The sequence below is a fragment of the Centropristis striata genome, chromosome 16 (assembly GCF_030273125.1).
Source record: "Centropristis striata isolate RG_2023a ecotype Rhode Island chromosome 16, C.striata_1.0, whole genome shotgun sequence".
Lineage (NCBI taxonomy): Eukaryota > Metazoa > Chordata > Actinopteri > Perciformes > Serranidae > Centropristis > Centropristis striata.
Window position 1 is genome coordinate 4090043 of NC_081532.1, and position 21950 is coordinate 4111992.

Here is a 21950-nt window from a genome sequence, read left to right on the forward strand (position 1 = left end):
GTTCTGGCAACCACAGCTGCCAATTTTACTGTGAATTAAACAGATTTTTTTTTACAGTGTAGTAGCTGTTTCTCTTTGGTACATTCAGTTCACAATGTTCCAAGTTTGACTGCGTTTGTGGCTTTTTAACCTCCATGACGGTGACTAAACTAAAGGCCAGAAACCTTCCACTCATGAAATAATGTCAGTGATCTCCTTGCTTTACTGTGAGGTTAACTAAGGGGTTAAAGGAGCCATTCAGGCTTCACATCAACCTCACTGCAAAGTAAATGTGAGTATCTGTAGAACAAATAAATAATAATAATACATTTTATTTGTATTGCACTTTACATTCGAGGAAATCTCAAAGTGCTACAAGTTAAAAGCATAACAGTCTAATTATAAAAAAGGATAAAAAAGGAAAAAACAGCTAAAAACAGAAGAAAAAGTATACATACATACATACATACATATGTACAATGGGGGGCGGGGGTAGGACAAAATAAGTGCCATTGCTTAGGTTGCATAGTTAAAACAATCATAACACAAAACAAACATGTCTAATCATTAAAAATTAATCACGTTTTTTGGGTTAAATCCTGTTCTGAAAAGTAACTAAAGCCAGTAGCTAAATGTAGCGGAGTAAAAAGTACAATAGTTGCCTCAAATGTATTGGAGTAGAAGTATAAAGTTAAAAAAATGTGAAATGCTCGAGTAAATGTACTTAGTTACATTCCAACACTGATCATGGACATTATATCGTGAGAGTTGAATCAAGAGTGACTGTGATTCTCTCCCCTGATGTACAAGCAGGAGGCACCAACACGATAATACAGAATAATGGCATAATTACTGTTTGTAATGGGATCGTTTGTCCTGAACCTCAGCACCAGATCACACATTCAACATTAGCAATTGAGTTATAGTGTAATTAAGTTCATGGTGGTCGGAATGAAGAGAGTCTGTGACTGCTGACGCTAAAACAGTCCTGGATGGTCAGTGGTGAGGAGGAGGAGGAGAAGATAATAATATAATGATATAAATGGCATATACAGTAGGGTATATATACAGTATATATATTTTACAGAGAGGGAGTGGTAGTGGAAAATAAGGAAAATCTATAGATGGCTTCATGCTTTTGGAAGAGAAAGAGAGAACTACCCTGTTTGAAATGTTTAGGAATGTCCATGGGAAGAAAGGAAAGAGAGAATATCAGCAGCCTGAAGCCTTCTGGTAATATCGGGGGAATAAGGAGAGTTTTTGATGGTTTTTGATGTGTCTTTTTTTGGTAATTTTGTGTCTTTTTTTAGTAATTTTGTGTATTTTTTTGGTCATTTTGTGTGTTTTTTTTTAGTAATTTTGTGTCTTTATTAAGTAATTTAGTGTCCATTGGAATAAAGGAAAGAGAGAATGACTGTAAATGGAATAACTGCAGGAGGATGTGGAGAGAAGTGATTGGATAAAAGGCAGTAGAGGAATAATGGGAGTCTGTCAGGGTTGCCGGGGGGAGTCGCCCTTCCTGGTTGAACCTCTGCTAAAGTTTCATTATGCTGCTGCGGATAATGTCAAGATTTGCATGAATGAAACTGCAGCGGGGGGTTTTATCTGCTGCAGGAGCTGCAGAGCTGCGTCTTTAGGCCCTTATGATGTCCATTACATTAGCCCTTTCATTTTATACATCATTATTTCATGCATAATCTTTTCTTAAATTGTCAAATAGGAGCATCAGCAATTTACGACTTTGATTTAATTATTGTAGACTTGCCTTCCTAGTTTTCCTTGTATGGAAAACTGAATCTTATAATGGAAAATAGCAACAATAACTCTGTGAATTATAGATAAAAAGCTTGTAAAACCTGTGGTTTTTCTAGGATTTGGTTCCTATTCTTCCTTTTTTATACATCATTATTTTATGTATAATCTTTTTTTAAATTGTCAAATAGGAGCATCGTCACTTTAAGCCTCTGATTTATTTATTGTAGGCTTGCCTTCCTAGTTTTTCTTGTATGGAAAACTGAATCTTATAATGGAAAATAGCAACAATAACTCTATGAATTATAGATAAAAAAGCTTGTAAAACTTGTGGTTTTCCTCGGATTTGGTTCCTTTTCTTCCTTGTTTAATCTTGTTAAATAAGAAAACCACAGGAGGATTAAAGGAAGCATATTTTTTCTTATTTTTTCAGCCTTAATGCCATTATGATGATTTATAGTGCTCACTCTTGTCATCTATTTATTTTAAACTTTTATAGCTCCACTTCACAGAAAGTACCGCTGTTGTACACAGCGAGCAAAATAAACATCCATATATTTGAGGGTAATTTAAATGACTTTATTGTATCACAGTTACACTCAAATCGGTAATATAGTTGCAGTTCTGGTGGAATAAATCAGAAAATTGCAGTTTTTTCATATATTCTTGAAGCAGGAAAAAGGTGATTTGGCTCATTTAGGTTGACAATATTAATATTTAACACATTGGAACAGCAACATTTGACAAGATTGTGTATTTATTAGAGCTGCAAGAAATAGTCGACTAATCGATTAATCAAGTGACAGAAAAATAAACTGCAATTATTTTGATTATCAGTTAATTTTTATGGTCATTTTAATGCAAAAATGTTGTTTCCAGCCTCTCAGATATGGAGATTTTCTGCCTCTTTTCTCTGTGTTATTTCATAAAAAGTGAATGTGTTTTTGGACTGACAAAACAAACATTTAAAGACATCACCTTGGACTTTGACAAACTAATTTAAAAGTACAAAAGTATCAACAACAAAATGCACTTTAAGCGTCAAAAGTGAAAGTCAAGAATTAGTCGACTAATCGATGAGTCAAGTGACAGAAAAAAAAGGCAATTATTTTGATTATCAGTTCATTTTTTATAGTCATTTTAATGCAAAAATGTTGTTTCCAGCCTCTCAGATATGGAGATTTTTCTGCTTTTCTCTGTGTTATTTCATAAAAAGTGAATGTTTTTTGACTGAGAAAACAAACATTTAAAGACCTTGGACTTTGACAAACTAATTTAAAATCAACTATCTGCCAAAAAAATTGACATTGTATTGACTGCATTAGTGTGAAGATGAAAAATAAAGTCTCAAGTTGAAAATAACAGCAATTACTGAGCCCTTGAGAGTGGAGAGGCTGTAGATATGCAGGTTCAGCTCTGAGTGGGGGGATCACTTACAGAAATCCTTGACAGAACGCTTCATCAGTTTCTTTGGATGAATATCAGCAGCCTGAAGCCTTCTGCTAATATCAGGGGAATAAGGAGAATTTTTGATGGAACTTGTTGAAGTGCAGATAAGTGTATGTGCTCGCTAATACTTAAAAGAAATGATTGAAAGACCGTCTCACCCACACATATTCTCCCTACAGCACTAAAGCTGCCACACTGATAATATGATTATATTTTACTAAAGTATTATGTACTAAAGCAGGGGTCTCAAACTCGTGACGGTATTTTGTGGCCCTCACCTTGATATGAAAGTTTAATGTGAGTTTTATATGAATGGCACTTTACCGTGTTGTGTGTGGAAGGTCCCTTTATTGCTCCAGCTGGAGCTTTGTTTCACTTGTTTCTATGACGACGTCAACAAAAAAAGAAAAGCAGCTGCTACCAGAGCGTTTATTATATACATACATTTTGTGTCTTTTTCGGTAATTTTGTGTCTTTTTCTAATAATTTTGTGTCTTTTTTTAGTAATTTTGTGTATTTTTTAAGTAATTTAGTTTTTTTCTGTCATTTTGTGTCTTTTTTTTTAAAAGTAATTTTGTGTCTTTTTTTGGTAATTTTGTGTCTTTTTCTAATCATTTTGTGTCTTTTTGGGGGTGATTTTGTGTCTTTTTTTGGTGATTTCGTCTTTTTTTGGTAATTTTGTGTCTTTTTTAGTAATTTTGTGTCTTTTTTGGTAATTTTGTGTCTTTTTTTGGTCATTTTGTGTTTCTTTTGGTCATTTTTTGTCTTTTTTAATAATTCTGTGTCTTCTTTGGTAATTTTGTGTCTTTTTCTAATAATTTTGTGTCTTTTTTTCTGTCATTTTTTGTCTTTTTTTAAGTAATTTTGTGTCTTTTTTGGTCATTTTGGGTTTTTAAAAAAAGTAATTTAGTGTTTTTTCTATCATCATCATATTTTTGTGTCTTTTGGGGTGATGTTGTGTCTTTTTTGGTCATTTTGTGTATTTTTCTCATAAATTTGTGTATTGTTCTAATAAATTTGTGTCTTTGTTAGTAATTTTGTGTATTTTTTTGGTCATTTTGTGCCTTTTTAAGTAATTTTGTATCTTTTTCTGGTCATTTTGGTCCTGCCTCCAGCGGCCCCCAGGTAATTATAGCTTGAGATCCTGTTCTAAAGGCTCTGCAGCATCTACTGTTTGTTTGGATCTTGTAGGTGCGTTTGTTTTTCTAATCGTTCCCATATGCTTTGAGAGTAAATGTGACTCGGCTGTCAGTGTCTGGTGAAGTGTATCTGACATGTTCCTCTTGATAACCATCAGATTTTCTTTTTTTTTTTTACCCTGCCTATAATCTGCTGCTCACAGCACAACTGGAAAAAGGAAGAGTTCCTTCCAATGATCTCTCCCTTTCCTTGTTATGTTTGTTTTTGCTCATAGTTTCGATTCTGTTGATGATTTTGTTGCCAAAAAAAAAAAACTTGACTTTTTGTTCAGTCTCCATTGTTTAAAAAAAGACCCGACTTGTCATGATGTCACGGGATAAAACAACAAAATTCCTCTTGCATTGCTGAGAAAGGCGTGCCATCATGGATGTCCCATTTCTTTATTTTCATTCTTTTTTTCTTTTTTTTTAAACAATTTATTTATTGAAATTTTCAAACAAAGTACCACATTTCAGAGTCCCAATGGACAAGAGTGGGAAGAAAAAGGATAATAGTAATAATTATAATATTTTTTTTTAAAAGAAAAAGAAAGGAGAAAAAAATGAATTAAAGAAATGACAACAACAATAATAGTAATAATAAAAACAATAAAGATGAGGAAAAGATTAAAAAAAAAAAATCCCCATGGACAAGAGTGGGAAGAAAAAGGATAATAGTAATAATTATATTAAATTAAAAAAAAAAGAAAAAGGAGGAAAAAAATGAATAAAAAAAGAAAAAAATTATAACAACAATAATAGTAATAATGAAAACAATAAAGATGAGGAAAAGATAAATAAATAAACAAAAATATAATAACAATAAAACAAATTAAGTTACAAAAAACAGTAATAACCCATACTCACATCCGTAGAAAGTGCATAGATGTCCGAGGATTGGCCTCTTTCTTTCTTTCTTTCTTTTTTAAAGAAAGAGGATAATAGTAATAATTAAAAATATTTAAAAAATGATTTAAAAAGAATAATTAATTTAAAAAAAGGAGAAAAAAATGAATTTAAAAAAAATGATAACAGTAATAATAATAATAATAAAAAAATAATTAAAAAAATAAAGATGAGGAAAACATGAATAAATAAACAAAAATATAATAACAATAAAACAAATTAAGTTACAAAAAACTGTAATAGCCCATACTCACATCTGTAGAAAGTTCACTATAGAGGTAAAACACAATAAGAGGTTGGTACAGGAGATAAGGTTATCATATCATTCTCACACATAATGTTATATTATGGATTGGCCTCTTTTTTAATCAACATTACAACTGAAAAACATTCGGAATCACTTGTTATATTGTTGTTTGTCTTTCAATAACCATTAACCGATAATAGAGTGTAATTCAAACTGTATTTACATATTAAATAGTTCTGCCCCAGCAAAAAAAGAACAATTAATTGATTAAAACGTCCAATTAGTCAAATGTTGCATGACTGAAAAGAATAGTGGTGTAATCATTTCACCTAAAATATGCTTTGATTTGTGCCCCGATGTGATTTTATCCCCTTCGAGAGGAAAATTGTAATCCATCCTTGAACAGCTGTGTCTTTTTAGGGCTTGTCTGCACTTCATAATAATGAACCAGACACAGAATGTGTTCTGTGTTTAATTATCTGTTCCTCTGTGTTGAAAACAGTTGTTAGCCGTCCACTAGCTGTCCACGAGGCCTCGGGATAGTCTGTCCATCAACCGGAGGCCCGTTTTTCTTTTATGTGCAACAAACTTCAACTGATGGTATTAATCATTCAACATTCCTACTATCGGTTAATGGTTAATTATTAACACCCGGAGTACAAAACAAGGCTTGTTTTTGCGAAACCTTCATACAACCAGCATCTATTTTTTAAATCAGTGTTTCTGCAACCAAACAGCATGAAAGACCAACAGTACAAGTTGACAGAAACATCACAAAAAGCCGTTTTTTTTTTTTTGATTACCAGTGTACAGGGTTGGTACGGGTGCTTGAAATCCTTGGAAATGCTTGAATTTAAATGTATTTTCAAGGTTTAAAAAGTGCTTGGATTTTTGGAAAAAGTGCTTTTCAGGGTACACAAAGACACTTTACAGTTAAAACCATTAAAATGCAGTTAACCCTTTACCAGGCGATACATTGCAAATTTACTAGATTAATGTGGCAAATCTACAAGAAAAAAAGTCACAGATTTAAGAGATTTCAAATGGCAAATCTGCACAAATTTTTTTTTTTGCAGATTTACAAGAAAAAAGTGTGAAAAAACAACTTTCTCATAAATCTGCACATTTTTTTCTCGTAGATTTGCCACTTTAATTTTGTAACTTTTTTCTCAAAATATTACCCCCCTCCCCCGGGTCTGTATGTTTTGTCTTTTTTACACATTCTGGCAGTATGTAATATTCTCCGATATTCTCTAGGGTTGAAATTTGGAATTTGCAAGTATTTCAATGAGTGCCCTATTAAGGGTTAAAGATAAAACAAACAATACTGGAAAAGCTTGAAAATTTACATTGAAAAATGCTTGAATTTGACCACTGCTAAAGTGTATGTGAACCCTGAGTGTAACTTCAGTGTCATAACAAAAAATAACCTCCATAAAACTCCAATAATAGCAGTAAGCCTCCCAAGTAACATAAAAGAGCTGCTGTTATCTCCACTGATAACAGTGATGGCTGACCGGCTCCCACTTTAAGTTAAGACTCACGGCACCACATAACACATGGGTCTCAAACTCGTGGCCCACGGGCCAATTGTGGCCCTGGTGATGATATTTTGTGGTCCCCACCTTGATATGAAAGTTTTAATGTGAGTTTTTTATGAATGTCTCTTTACCGTGTTGTGTGTAGAAGGTCCCTTTATTGCTCCAGCTGGAGCTTCGTTTCACTTGTTTATATGACGATGTTAACAAAAAGAAAGGCAGCTGCTACCGGAGCGTTTATTATCTGCCGTGTTGTTGTTACCGCAAGAGGTGGAAATGTTATGTAATGTCATTTTGTGTCTTTGTTTGGGTAATTTTGTGGGGTTTTTTGATATAATTTTGTCTTTTTTGGTAATTTTGTGTCCTTTTTTTGGTAATTTGGTGTCTTTTTTAAATAATTTTGTCTTTTTTTAAATAATTTTGTGTCTTTTTCTAATAATTTTGGGTAATTTTGTGTCTTTTTTTTTTAGTAATTTTGTGTCTTTTTGATCATTTTGTGTCTTTTTAAAGTAATTTAGTGTTTTTTCTATCATTTTGTGTCTTTTTTTGGTCATTTTGTGTCTTTTTTTTAAAGTAATTTGTGTATTTTTGGTCACTTTGTGTCTTTTTTAAGTAATTTAGTGTTTTTTCTATCATTTTGTGTCTTTTTTTGGTCATTTTGTGTCTTTTTTTTAAAGTAATTTTGTGTATTTTTGGTCACTTTGTGTCTTTTTTAAGTAATTTAGTGTTTTTTCTATCATTTTGTTTCTTTTTTTGTAATTTTGTGTCTTTTTTTTTGTAATTTTGTGTCTTTTTTGTTGTCATTTGGATACTGCCTCCAGCGGCCCCCAGGTAATTTGAGTTTGAGACCCCTGACATAACATAATCTACTCCTACACGTCTTCCATTCAGCTCCTGATGCTGCAGCCCTTTCATAAGCTCTCCACCATGTCTCCACCCAGCCTCTTACTGTAATTACATTCTCCACTGGGGGAGCCCACGCTGAAGAAAGAAAGGCACCAGAGAAAGGGAAATTGTGCTGAGACAAATGAAGGAGATGCTCTGTGAGTGGATGGTGTGGAGGGCTGTGGGAGTGGGAGTGGGAGTTACAGTGAGGATGATGGGAGCGTTACTCTCTGGGCTTTTCCCGAGCAGGAGGAGAGGATTAAGAGGAATCTGTCTGAAGGTGAAAGGGTCTTATCCTTTCTAGTGAAGAACTAAAGCTTCTCAGTGTGGGTTTCTTTCCAAATAGAAGCAGAGCAGGAATGTGTGTTGGCCTGTTTAAACCAGGATCAACATTTGTAGTGTATAGAGTTGCAGAATTCCGGGAATTTTCAAAGTCGGAAACTTTCAATGGGAATTAATGGGAATAAACAGAAACAAAGAGGGAATTTACAAAATTGAAGGTTGGCCCTTAACAGGGAACTTCAATGCATTACATAATTAGATAATTAGACCTTTGTTTTCTCTAATTTCTTGTTCATTTTAATGCCTGGTACAAGTAAAGGTGCATTTGGTTGGGCAAATATAATGATAACAACAAATATAGCTGATAAGAGTTTAATTTAAGAGCTGATATCTAGATATTTAACATGGTTTTCTTGATTATAACCAAAATCATTATCAAGAAAACCATGGAAAATGTCTAGATATCAGCTCTTAAATTAAACTCTTATGAGCATTTTTTGTTATCATATTTAGTATAAAATGATAGAACTGGATGGAACCCTCTTCTATGTTATATTTGCAACCTTTGTTCACATTTGCAACATTTCAAATTCTTAATTGAGAATGATAGAGTTTTGAAAGTAAAAAAAAAGATTCAAAATCACATTTTATGTTGGACTAAAGGACTAAAAAAGACACAAAATGACCCAAAAAAGACACAAAATGACTAAAAAAAGACACAAAATTACCAAAAAAGACACAAAATGACTAAAAAAGACACAAAATGACTAAAAAAAGACACAAAATTACCAAAAAAGACACAACAAAAGACCCAAAATTACCAAAAAAAAGACACAAAAATTACCAAAAAAGACAAAAAATGAGTAAAAAATACACCAAATGACCAAAACTGTTACGTGAAACAAGACACAAATAAAATAGAGTCCCACTAGAATAAAAACCAGAGTTGATGACAGGATCACACACAATCACAAGATCACATTTATGTTGGTTTTTCTTTGTTTCTTTTTGGTTCAAAATGTTGATCCAGTAAGTCAGAATAAAAAAATAATTATCATTGGGTCATATAGGTGAAAAAAATACACAAACATGACATTTAAACATGTTTTAAGTGGTGTAAAATTCCCCAGCTTAACTTCCTATTGAAAGGTTCTGGATATACCGGGAATTATCCACCCCTTTGCAACCCTAGTAGTATATGATAATTACACAGAAACCTGGCTTTGCTCATGTCTAATAGCTGTAATAGTGGACTGTGGAGTTTCTTCTTCTTCTGCTGTGGACAGATTATTAAACCTTTGACGGGATGAAAAAGGAATCCCGACAGGTGTGAAGCTGACTTCATCATCTGTCCAGATGTGTTTGTCATGTGCTATGTGGCCTGAAGTCTGTGATTCATTTTCTGTAATCTCTGGAACATTGAGCTTAGGAAGGCCTTGTGTATGTGCATGTGTTTCCATTTCCATTGTTGGCGAGCCACAGGGACCAACATGTACACATCCATCTGCAGCTCAGGCGTGTCTACATAAACCGCTTCGACTTTATCAAGTTAACTTCCTCTGAAGGAACGCCACCAGCTGGCCTCGCCGGCTGCTTTTGGGGCTGAAGACAAGCCGTCCCAATTATCTGTCACTCAGCCTACCTGCCTCCATGCCACGGGACATACGCCGTCTATATTACAGTTTCCTGTGGGAGAAGATGGAATCGGGCTTGTCAAGTCTTAATACAGTCAGTAAACCTTCAAGCTCTGTTCCGTCTGCTGCTTCTCCTCAAACTCGTTTACTGTATATACGAGGATATAGAGCTTGAAAAATCAAATCTATCTTATCTCTCCACTGGGTGTTTAGTTGCTTTTCTTTATTGTTATTTTTTGGAACCTGGTCTCCACAGGAATCCGTGAAATAGCCACGGATTTGCTTAACTCAAAATCCGTGGAATAGCCACGGAATCACTTTTTGTTATTTTGTGTCTTTTTTAGTCATTTTGTGTCTTTTTTGGTCATTTTGTGTCTTTTTTTAGTCATTTTGTGTCTTTTTTTGGAACCTGGTCTCACAGGAATCCGTGAAATAGCCACGGATTCGCTTAACTCAAAATCCGTGGAATAGCCACGGAATCACTCAAATTTCCGTGAAACTGACACGGATTTCGCTACAATGCAAGTTAATGACAGTCATATCCCGTGGCTATTCCATGGATATTTGTTCCTATTGGTTTGTTCCAAGTCACGTGACTCTCAAGGTCCCGGCGGTCAGAACAAAAAACATGGCGGACAGTTCTCTCATTTTTAGTGAAAAAAAATCTATATTTTGACTTAGTTTCTGCATAAAAATGGATTTTGATCACATTTCTAGCGAGAAATATATGTTTTATTTTCTAAATCTTCACTCAATGAATGTACATAATCACTTTGTATGTTGGAATAGCCACGGGATATGATGGTCATTAACTTGCATTGTAGCGAAATCCGTGTCAGTTTCACGGAAATTCGAGTGATTCCGTGGCTATTCCACGGATTTTGAGTTAAGCGAATCCGTGGCTATTTCACGGATTCCTGTGAGACCAGGTTGTTTTTTTGCTTGCACCCCTTTTAAAGTGAGGTAGGCTGTATTTTTATGGGTTTTACCTTCTTGGAGTAGCTGTGGTGGTCATCAGCAAATCAATACCTATCATAAATTAGGGCTGGGCGACATGGCAAAAAAAAAGATGACGATTAGGTCTGTCACAATAATTACTATATCGACTTATTGTTTGATACATAAAAATGGACATGATAGTTTTTTTCTGGACTCAATATATTGTCGTTTACATGCGTGACTTTTTGTGCTTTTTTGTGTTTAAAATGATGCTGCAAATGTTTGACAGTCAGTACAAATAGCAGAAAAAAAATAGATTTCCCAAGCAGCAATTCTAGCTGTTTGTAGCCGGTTATTTTAATAATAGTATAATATAATACATAATATTTATCTCAGTGCAATGTTTTGTTAACAGAGCCTGAATGTCAACAACAAAGAACACAAATGCTATCCGAGCTCCAACAGTGTATTTTATTAAAAGAAGACCTCAAACCGACTCCTCACAATTTTCCCAAGTGAACATACAGGCACCTGTACAACAATAAATAAAACAAATAGCCTTGCCTTTGTTAATTAAATAAAGCCTTTAGTGTACATTAAATATATGCCTCTTTCCATTCCCCTTTTATTTGCTGTGGGACTCCACTGAATAGAGCTCAGTTGTGTTTTCTCCTGTTCTGGAGAGAGAATTGATGCTCTGCAGGGACATTGGACACATTGTGCCGGAAATCTTTCCTAACCTCCTGGTTTTTGATAGTTTCATCTGCTGGAAAACTGTACATGATGCCAGCAAAAAGACAGCATATGCCATCAACACGTGAACCCTGCTGTGATGCCCCTGTGTTGTAATTAAAATGACTTGTCACGATCCACAGATTGAAATTCTCAGGTGACTTTTTTCGGCCAGTTCACATGAGCAGCAGTAGATGTTTTACCCTATTGACCATAGACTGTATATAAATAATGGACGTAATAACCGTGACGTCACCCATTGGTTTGAGTTCAGCGTTACACTCGTCGCCATCTTGTTTCTGATACAGGAAGCATGACCATATTTGGACTGTGGAGGAGGAGAGGGATCTGATCACTGACTACAGCCTCTCTACACCTCAACCTGACTGAGAGAAGCTGCTGCTAATTCATGTTAGCATTAGCTTTAGCATTAACTGGGATGTTAGTTTTGGCTAGCAAAAAAACAAAAACAAAATGTTCGTTACTGACCTCAGAAAACTGAGCAGCGACTCCTTGGAATGTCTGTTAGTCCAACCAAACACTGAACAAGACATTTACTGAACAAAACGTTTAAATAAACTGTCAATAAGTGAAAATACAGTGAAAGGGTCAAAGTTATGAGACCAAACCGCTAAACGTCCTCTTTTATATCTATATAATATTACATATAACTTTATTGACACGTTGTCGTGGATACGCATTCAAAAAGGATGCAACTGCAACTGCAACTGCAAGGTTGAGAATAGCAGCCATAGACACCTGTTTCTTTTGTTTGTATTTTAGGTTCCTGGCAGCTTTATACTTTGTTCTTTAAAAATAAAATGAAAAATCTGACTGATAGCCAAGTTTGTGTGGAGAAAAAGAAGCCATGAAATGAAATGAAAGCATAGGAAGTTGAACCAGAATCTGCTGGACTTCAGAGGTTCAACAAACTGATCACAGTTTCTCGTTCTGCTTCTCTCCTGATGACGGCTCGTCTTGTTAGTGACCTGTCAATCAAAAGTAGCCACGCCCCAAATCATACGATTCTTTATCTTCTATCTTCTTCTAAATGGGGCCATTATTTACACTATTAACATCAAATTTTCTTGAAGAAGATTTTTTACTAGCGATTGAGTCCATATTGTTGTCCTAAAAAAAATGTTCTGAGGTAATAAATCAAGTGAGAAGTTTTCAAATTTTGCACTGAAACGAATGGGCAGATTTTTTTTGCAGCCACATTTAGCGCCCCCTGCTGGAATTTTCGGTAGAATGCAGCTTAAGGCACTTCCTGGTTTGCCTCCCTGCTCAGACCAGGAGGTTGCTGCCTGATACTGACATCCTACCAGTAGCAGATAAACCCCCAGTGGAACGATGCAGCTGTATTGCCGACAAAGAGAAAGCAGCAGGAAGATCTCTGTTCTTATTCTGGTTGCTAGCGTAGCGCATAACAGCAGCACTCCTGACGTGCCGTAGATTAATGACTTGTCAGAGGAAACATCCGCAGGGCTGCCACAGTTATCACAAGATGTGTTCCCTGTCTCATATGCACTGTAGCAGGTCTCCAGGGCTGCACATGCATCCTCCTCTCTTTATTACAGCAGAGTTCAGAGGAGAGGAGAGTAATCACACAGAGCTGCCACCACAAGTTCAAAAAATGAAGCAAAGCGGTGCAGAATGTCACCAGGAATGACACGCTTTCTCCAAAAGAGACACTAAATCCGGTGTTGCAGTTGCATCCTTTTGAAGTTTGAAAAGGTTAATTTCACTTGATCTTTCCTTGAAGTAAATCAGCTTTGAAGGAAACTCATTAACCACCTTCCCACGTTGCACCTGATGGAAGCCATTTACTTCTCCATGTTTTTGTCTTCCTCCATTATTAACCCTCTGGAGTCCATCTATTTATTGAAAACACACATATTTACAGTTAAAACTTTATTTATATGTGATATGTAGACAAGCTGAGAAAGCCAGTTGAAAGTTCAATCATAGGAGCTTTCACAGTATGACATTTATGTTTCTAGACCATTTTTACAATGGGAATTTTCTTTCTACAATGAAAACTATTACTATTTTTAATTTACATGCAAATAGACTGTTTTGTAGTTTTGTTATTTATGATTTTTTCTGCTGTTTTTGTGTGTATAAATGGGGGAAAAAAAGGTACATTTTCCAGTGGTTCTCAACCTTTTTGAGTCGCTTTATATTGTATTGTTACTTTTAACAAAATGACCCAAAAAATTACATGAAATTAAGCAAAAAAGGACTCAAATTGACCACAAAATGACCACAAAAAGAAACAAATTGACAAAAAAAAGACACAAAATGACCAAAAAAGACTCAAAATGACCAAAAAGACTAAAAAACATTAACACATGAACACAAAATGACCAAAAAAAGACACAAAATGACAAAAAAAGACACAAAATGACAAAAAAAAACAAACACAAAATGACGAAAAAAACACATTAAATGACCAAAAAGACTAAAACACATTAACACATGAACACAAAATGACCAAAAAAAAGACACAAAATGACCAAAGAAGACACAAAATGACCAAAAAAAGACACAAAATGACAAAAAAAAAAAAAAAAACACAAAATGACCAAAAAAACACATTAAATGACCATAAAGACCAAAACACATTAACACATGAACACTTTAACACAGTGGAGGCAGAGTTGAAATCATCTCGGGACCCCAAGGTTGAGGATAGCTACCATAGACACCTGTGTCTTTTGTTTGTGTTTTCGATTCCTGGCAGCTTTATACTTTGTAATTTAAAATAAAATGAAAACTCTGACTGATTGCCAAGTTTGTGTGGAGAAAAACTCTGCCATGAAATGAAATGAATGCATAGGAAGTTGAACCAGAATCTCCTTGACTTCAGAGGTTCAACTAACTGATCACAGTTCCTCTCCCCTTTTGTCTTCCCTCTCCTACTTTCCTTTCCTTCTCTGCTCCTCCTCACTGTGTCTCGTTGTTTCTTCACTTCCTCCCTCGTCTGCAGGTAACAGCATACTCCACTCAGCAGCAGACAGCGTGACGAGCGCCGTCCAGAAGGCGAGCCAGGCTCTGAACGAGCGCGGCGAGCGGTTAGGACGGGCCGAGGACAAGACGGCAGACATGATGAACAGTGCTGAACAGTTCGCTGTTACCGCACAGAAGGTGAGACGACACGACACGATACAGCACAGAACCACGGGGAACGCTTCCTGCAGTGTATTTAACCCTTTGATGCACGACATATAAACACCTTCTAATGCAGGGGTGGTCAACCTGTGGCTCCAGAGCCTCATGTGGCTCTTTAGGCCGCCTGCAGTGGCTCCCCGTGGCTGAGACCAAAAAAATTATATACATATTTTCACATTAAAATGTTCATTTATCAATGGTGTGGACCAAAAGCTATTTGTATTCCTCAATTGTAAAATTGTATAGCCTTTTTACAGCATATTAAAAAAGTTTTGACATTTAAGTCAACTAAAATGTGCTTCATAACTTACGTTAAGTCTCCGGCCCGCGCCTTAACTTTTACGTTTTGCCAACTTTGACTTTTGTTTTGAGTTCCCCGAGATAGACTAGTTTTCAAAATCATATTAATAAATGCTCAATATGACTATTAATAATGTTGGTAGGCTAGGTTAGACTTATTAGGCTGTTTCATTTTAGTTTTAGGCTCAATATAAAGGTTTGCGGCTCCATTCCGCGATTTTCTCTTTTTTTTTTGGCCAACAGTGGCTCTTTAGTTAGTAAAAGTTGCCCACCCCTGATCTAATGCATAACATGGGTCAAACATGACCTGTATTCATTCCCCATGTTATTTCATGCTGCTGTGTGTTTGAATGTCTTTTTTTTTTTATTACAACAGATCATTATATCCATTTTTCCTTTCATACTTTATGAAGAAAAATAGTTTTTGTATTATCACATGGGTCAAAAATGAACAATTTATGAGTATATGTGTAACTATGTTTGTCTTATTTTGAAGGTTTAACTTTAAAAGAGTTGTTAGAACCACCAGATTACATTGGAAATTCACATATTTTAACATTTAAGACTTATTAGAGCCTCCAAATAATAATTTCCATTGGAAAAAACACCAATTTAACAAAATAGGATAGTTAATATTTGTGTCTTCTTTGTCAGGTTTTAAATTGGTGACAACATATAAACACCTTCTAATGCACAACATGGGTCAAAAATGACCTCGGGCATTAGAAGCTTAGTGATAAAAAGTAAGAAAATGAAATTAAAACAAAAAATTAGGACGTATGGTAATCAAAAACAAGTTATTTGAGGGAAAACCTGGAATACTGAATGATGAAACTAATTTATTGCAAAGATATAGAATATAAAAACTTTAGACCATGTTGTGCATCAAAGGGTTAAATCCCCAACTTGTGTTTTATGGAATATCTAGCCATACTTTTAAAGCAATTATTAGTTGAGCCAAAGATCAAACATTGTCCTCTAACCTGAGGCTGTTAGTAAGAGCTGTGTGGTTGTGATTCCAGCCTCTCAGCATGGAGCTCTCTGCTCTGGAAGATAATCGTTTTCTTCTTCCTTTCCTTCGTTTGCTCTCTCTTTAGTAGTGGGTGTTCCCTCATCCTGCATCTATTCCATCTCTTGTTTGTCAGGAAAACTAATTGCATGCTCCTTTAACGAGGCCATTAGCATAATATGATTTTTTTTAACTGCAAAACAAAAGAAAACATCTATCGCTTTGTAACGAGCGCACCTGATTATGATCATCAGAGCATCACTCTTTGTTATATCACTCACTATATTATATCACACAGCCCAGGGTTCTTGTGTAACACTAGACATATGTTACACACTGTTTCTATTTTCCTTTCTTTTAGTCATTTTGTGTCTTTTTGGTCATTTTTGTGTCTTCTTTCGTCATTTTGTGTCTTTTTGTGGTCATTTCTTAGTCATTTTGTGGTCAATTTGATTCTTTTTTAGGTAATTTTGTGTCTTTTTGAGGTCATTTTTTTTGTCAATTTGTGGTGAATTTGATTCTTTTTTAGGTAATTTTGTGTCTTTTTGGTCATTTTGTGTCTTTTATTGGTCAATTTGTGTCTTTTTGTGGTAATTTTTTTGTCATTTTGTGGTCAATTTGATTCTTTTTTAGGTAATTTTGTGTCTTTTTGTGGTCATTTTTTAGTCATTTTGTGGTGAATTTGATTCTTTTTTAGGTCATTTTGTGTCTTTATGTGTCTTAATTTAGTCATTTTGTGTCTTTTTTTGGTCCTTTTGTGTCTTTTTTTGGTCCTTTTGTGTCTTTTTTTGGTCCTTTTGGGCCTTTTTTGGTCCTTTTGTGTCTTTTTTGGTCATTTTGTGTCTTTTTTTAGTCATTTTGTGTCTTTTTTGGTCATTTTGTGTCTTTTTTTTGGTCATTTTGTGTCTTTTTGTGGGTTTTTTTTGTCATTTTGTGTCATTTTTTAGTCATTTTGTGTATTTTTTTTGGTCATTTTGTGTCTTTTTGTGTCTTTTTTGGTCATCTTGTGCCCTGCTGCAATCTGCTGATACTGGATAGTTTTCATTGAGACATATGCCACCAACATGGGATGTCAATAACTTTATTAGTGCAGCTATCCGTTGCCTATTGAAATGTTTTGAACGATGCATAATGCCATAGCAGCGATGGCGGGATAATTGAAAGACATCTTTACGAGGCGAGCACGAACCTCTTACTGCTCACAGATGAGCCTCCCCACTGAGATGAATTACAAAAACTGTGATAAGCGAAGAAAAATGCCTCGATCGTGGCAATTTGAGGAGGGAATGACTGCAGAAGCCCCATGAAGAATCACTCATTTGCTGGCGTTTCTCATTTCACTTGCTGCCATTAGCCTGTATTTTTTTTTTTTTTTTTTTGCTTGTGTGTTATCACTCATCCTTTTCCTTGCACATTATTATAAAGCAGCTATTCTCAACCTTGGGGTCCCGACCCCAATTGGGGTCGCAAGATGATTTCTGGGGGTCGCCAAATCATTTTGGAAGTCAGCTCTGTCCCCACTGTGTTAAAGTGTTCATGTGTTTTAGTCTTTTTGGTCATTTTGTGTCTTTTTTGGTCATTTTGTGTCTTTTTTTGGGTCGTTTTGTGTCTTTTTTTGGTCATTTTGTGTCTTTTTTTAGTCATTTTGTGTCTTTTTTGGTCATTTTGTGTCTTTTTTTGGTCAATTTGTGTCTTTTTGTGTCTTTTGTGGTCATCTTTTTGTCATTTTGTGGTCAATTTGATTATTTTTGGGGTAATTTTGTGTTTTTTCTGACAAATCCCAAAGTATCAAGTTCTTACTTTCCAAGGAGTCTCTGGCTTGAAGCTGACTGTTACACACTCAGGAGGTCAGAATGGACCTTTAAACTGATAGCAAAGGACTAAGATTAAAAGTAACAATAAAATATAAAAAAAAAACATATATAAATGTACAGACAGAGAGGTGTTTTAGTTGTTGTCTGCTTCATTATCTGTCCAAAATTCGTCGTATCAACTGAGTTTGTATGATCTGAACTGTGAGATTCTGTTCAGTGAGACGACATGATGTTAAATTGGGGGTCGGGACTCAAAAAGGTTGACAACTACTGCTGTTATAAAGAACCTTTTGCATGTCTGAAGCCGTCTGATAAAGGCAGTTTGTGGCCTTACATATTGGTGAAGAAGTCAGATTCATTCATTACATTTTTTCTCGCTGATGGCTTTAACAATGTCTTGATACGATCAGGTCCTCTGCATGTGTGTAAGCAGCTTCATAGTAATATCTGCAGGTGTCTGCAGCACTGTGAGAGGGTCACCTTGACTCTTTTTCTCTTACTTCACTTCTGCAACACAATTTCTGCGCCTCACTTTGTGTCTCTGCTCCATTTCGCTGCGCTGCTTCAACCCTTCATTCCTGCGTGCCGCTCTACTGCCCCCACTTGCTCAATCTGTAGACTTCAGTCCTCTCTGGAAGAAATATCCTATCTTTATTCAAGAGCGTAGATTTTCAGTTTGAGAGCATTATTTTAATTCCTTTTCAGTGACAAAGCTCCTTCTCCTGCTCAGGTTTATTCTCCTCATGCTCATATTTTGTGCTCCCACTCAGATTTCTGCTGCTTTCTTTCAAAATGTTTGCTTGAACTCAAAAATCACATGCTTGTGCTCACATTTCTTATATATATATATGTCCTGTGCATGCTCAAATCTAAAGTCTGCACGCTCAAAGCTCAAAACTACCACTTAGATAGCATATTTCTTCTAGTCCTCCTCATTCTACAGCAGGGGTCTCAAACTCAAATTACCTGGGGGCCACTGGAGGCAGTATCAAAATGACCAAAAAAGGACACAAAATAACTAAAAAAAAAAAGACACAAAATGACAAAAAAAATACACAAAATTACTAAAAAAAGACACAAAATTACAAAAAAAGACACAAAATTACAGAAAAAAACACTAAATTACTTTAAAAAGACACAAAATGACAAAAAGACACAAAATGACAAAAAAAATACACAGAATTACCAAAAAAGACACAAAATTATTAGAAAAAGACACAAAATGACCAAAAAAGATAACTAAATTACAAAAAAAAGACACTAAATGACTGAAAAAACACTAAATTACTTTAAAAAGACACAAAATAACCAAAAAAATACACAGAATTGCCAAAAAAGACACAAAATGACCCAAAAAAGACACAAAATGACAGAAAAAAAGTAAATTACTTAAAAAAGAAACAAAATGAACAAAAAAAACCACACAATTATTAAAAAAAGACACAAAATTATTTTTAAAAGACACAAAATTACCAAAAAAAGTAATTAAAGGGACCTTCCACACATAACACGGTAAAGTGCCATTCATATAAAACTCACATTAAACTTTCATATCGAGGTGGGGGCCACAAAATATTGTCATGAGGGCCGAAATTGGCCCACGGGCCGCCAGTTTGAGCCCCCTGTTCTGCAGCATCATGCCCCATCCTCGTTATGTGTCTGTGTGTGTATATGATTGTGTAGATGTGTGTGTCCTCCACTCCCCGTAGTTCTGTATCAGATTGCCGGCCCCGGCCCTCTCTCCACGAGCCTCCAGCAGGAACATTAGGATCCTTGTTAATGAGATAAATGAAGCTGCCGTGTCACTGCATGAATAAAAACCATGTGACCCCTGGCTGCCGTCCAGCACCTGAATAATAAACACTACCGACAGCTTTTTATCCTTTGTGGAACTTCTCTAAAGTCACATCTGCACATCTCTTCTTTTACTTTTACCATTGCATGCATTGTTACATCTACAGTATGATTTTAGGATTCTTTTACTGGTTTATAAATCTCTTCATGGTCTTAGTCCAGCCTAGTTATCTGATTTACTTTATCCTATGAACCCTGGAGGACCCTCAGGTCTTCTAGGAGCCTTTTAATAAAACCAAAAGTTAGAATAAAAACCCACGGTGAGGCGTCGTTTTCTCTCTGTGGTCCACGTTGGTGGATAATAACACCTAATACTTAATACTTAATACTTTAACTTAAGACTTATCCTTTTAGTTTGGCTTTTACTTGAACCATTTTTAAATATTTTTATGCTCATGTATCTTATATAATGTTACAACATCTTCTCTTTTATTTATTTGCCATTGTTTATTAGTCTATTTTTATACATATATAATTTATCATGCTCTACTTTTTAATTATTTGTTTATTGTTTTCATCTTTTATATCCAGCTTTTTTTATTTTATTTTTTACTTGTTATTGTTATTATTATTTACTTTTCTTTTTTATTTTATTTAATCTTACCTTACTTAATTTTTATTTATTTTACCTAATTCACATATATATATATAAATAATCATGCTTAATATATATATAATTATTTATTTATTGTTTTCAACTTTTTTTCTTTTTCATCTAGATTTTTTAAATTTAGATTTATACATATATATATATCTTATCATGTTCTACTTTTTAATTATTTATTTATTGTTTTCATCTTTTTTTATTTTTTTATCTAGATTTTTTTTAACTTTTAATTGTTATTTTTATTTACTTTTATTTTTTATTTCATTTTATTTTATCTTACCTTACTTTATTTTTATTTTTATTTATTTTATCTAATTATTTTCTAAGCTGCCTCCAGTGTTTCCTCACTGCTTGTTTCTATGTTTTATTATTATTATTTTCTCCTTTTTTATGTGAAGCACTTTGTGTTACATTTCTATTGTATGAAAAGTGCTATAATACAACTAAAGACTGATTGATTGATCTATACAGTACGTGTTGTTTGCAGCTAGGCAGCATTTCACTCATCGGATAATTCATAAATTCTCATGTATTATCCTGCCCCCCCTCCTCTAATTTCTCTCCAGCTCGCCATGAAGCACAAGTGTTAGAGCGCTGCTGCCACAACCAGCTGGTATGGGAGGGGGTCACCAGTCACCAGTCGCTGTACAGGAGAAGGATTTCAGATTTTATTCTTTTTAAAAGATTTAATATGATTACAATTTGTTAACAATGTTAACATTTTAACGTGTTGGGTTGTTGTATAATTCTGGTGCGTCTTCTGATCAGAGAGGTAACTAACAGACTGTCGGCAGAATGTTTCATGTTTCTGTTTGCCAAAAAATAAGTCACAAGCCACGACTGTATTAAATAACCACGGCCGTTTAAAAACACTTCCTCTGTTCGTCTGCTCCGACTCTAATGAGAGAGTCATTATCAGCAATCAGCCGAGGAAGACGAGGAACAGCTCGTCTCGCCGGTTATTAACTGTTGACTATTATTTATGAGCTCTGCTGTGATTATAAAGTCTGATTTAAGTCGAGTGAAGAACCCTCTGAGGGGTTTCACAGGTGTGTTTCTGGCACTAAACCACCTTTATTCATAACACAAACTACAGGCTAAAAGTTTGGAAGCAAGATCAAATTTGTACAAAAAAAGATCATAGTTTCATTGCTATAATTTGCAACAAAATAAACGCAATTATTATATAAAGAGTCACTTATTAAAATACAATTTTTACTATAATTATCAGGTTTTTTATTGCTTAGACTTGTGCATCCTTCTTTCCTTAATGCATAAATCTGGACTCTTATTTTGGTAACACTTTATATTAGGGAACACATTAATTAGTTGCTTATTTGAATGCAAATAAGTAATTGTTTCCAAACTTTTAGCCTGTAGTTTACATACCTGTAGATAGATATTTGGCATCACATTTAGGAAAATGGGACTAAAGTATTAACTCTAACCCTGAAAATTGATTAATCCAAAAGTATTTATTTTAAATTTTCTCCTTTGACCCCCAGAAGTTTCAGTCTTTCATTTCAAAATGTATCAAAGCAGTATTAGTCAAAACGTCGTCACCATAATTTCATAACTGCATATGAGACTGAATAGTATGTGTGTGACACAATATATAAAAACAAGAGTGGAAATATTTTACCCCTTGTAGAACCTGATAATGTAATAAAT

At 34.7% G+C, this 21950-nt stretch overlaps 1 protein-coding gene across 1 annotated transcript in view; it reads left to right on the plus strand.

Annotated features, from left to right (window-relative positions):
- The window catches only part of stxbp6 (syntaxin binding protein 6 (amisyn)), a 133639-nt gene extending 112270 nt beyond the window's left edge, over positions 1 to 21369 (plus strand). Inside the window, exons 5-6 of the mRNA XM_059352665.1 lie at positions 14514 to 14671; positions 20846 to 21369. Of these exons, the coding sequence (XP_059208648.1) occupies positions 14514 to 14671; positions 20846 to 20869 (182 nt within the window). The 3' untranslated portion in view covers positions 20870 to 21369. The remainder of the gene's footprint in view (positions 1 to 14513; positions 14672 to 20845) is intronic.
- The last annotated feature ends 581 nt before the right edge of the window (positions 21370 to 21950 follow it).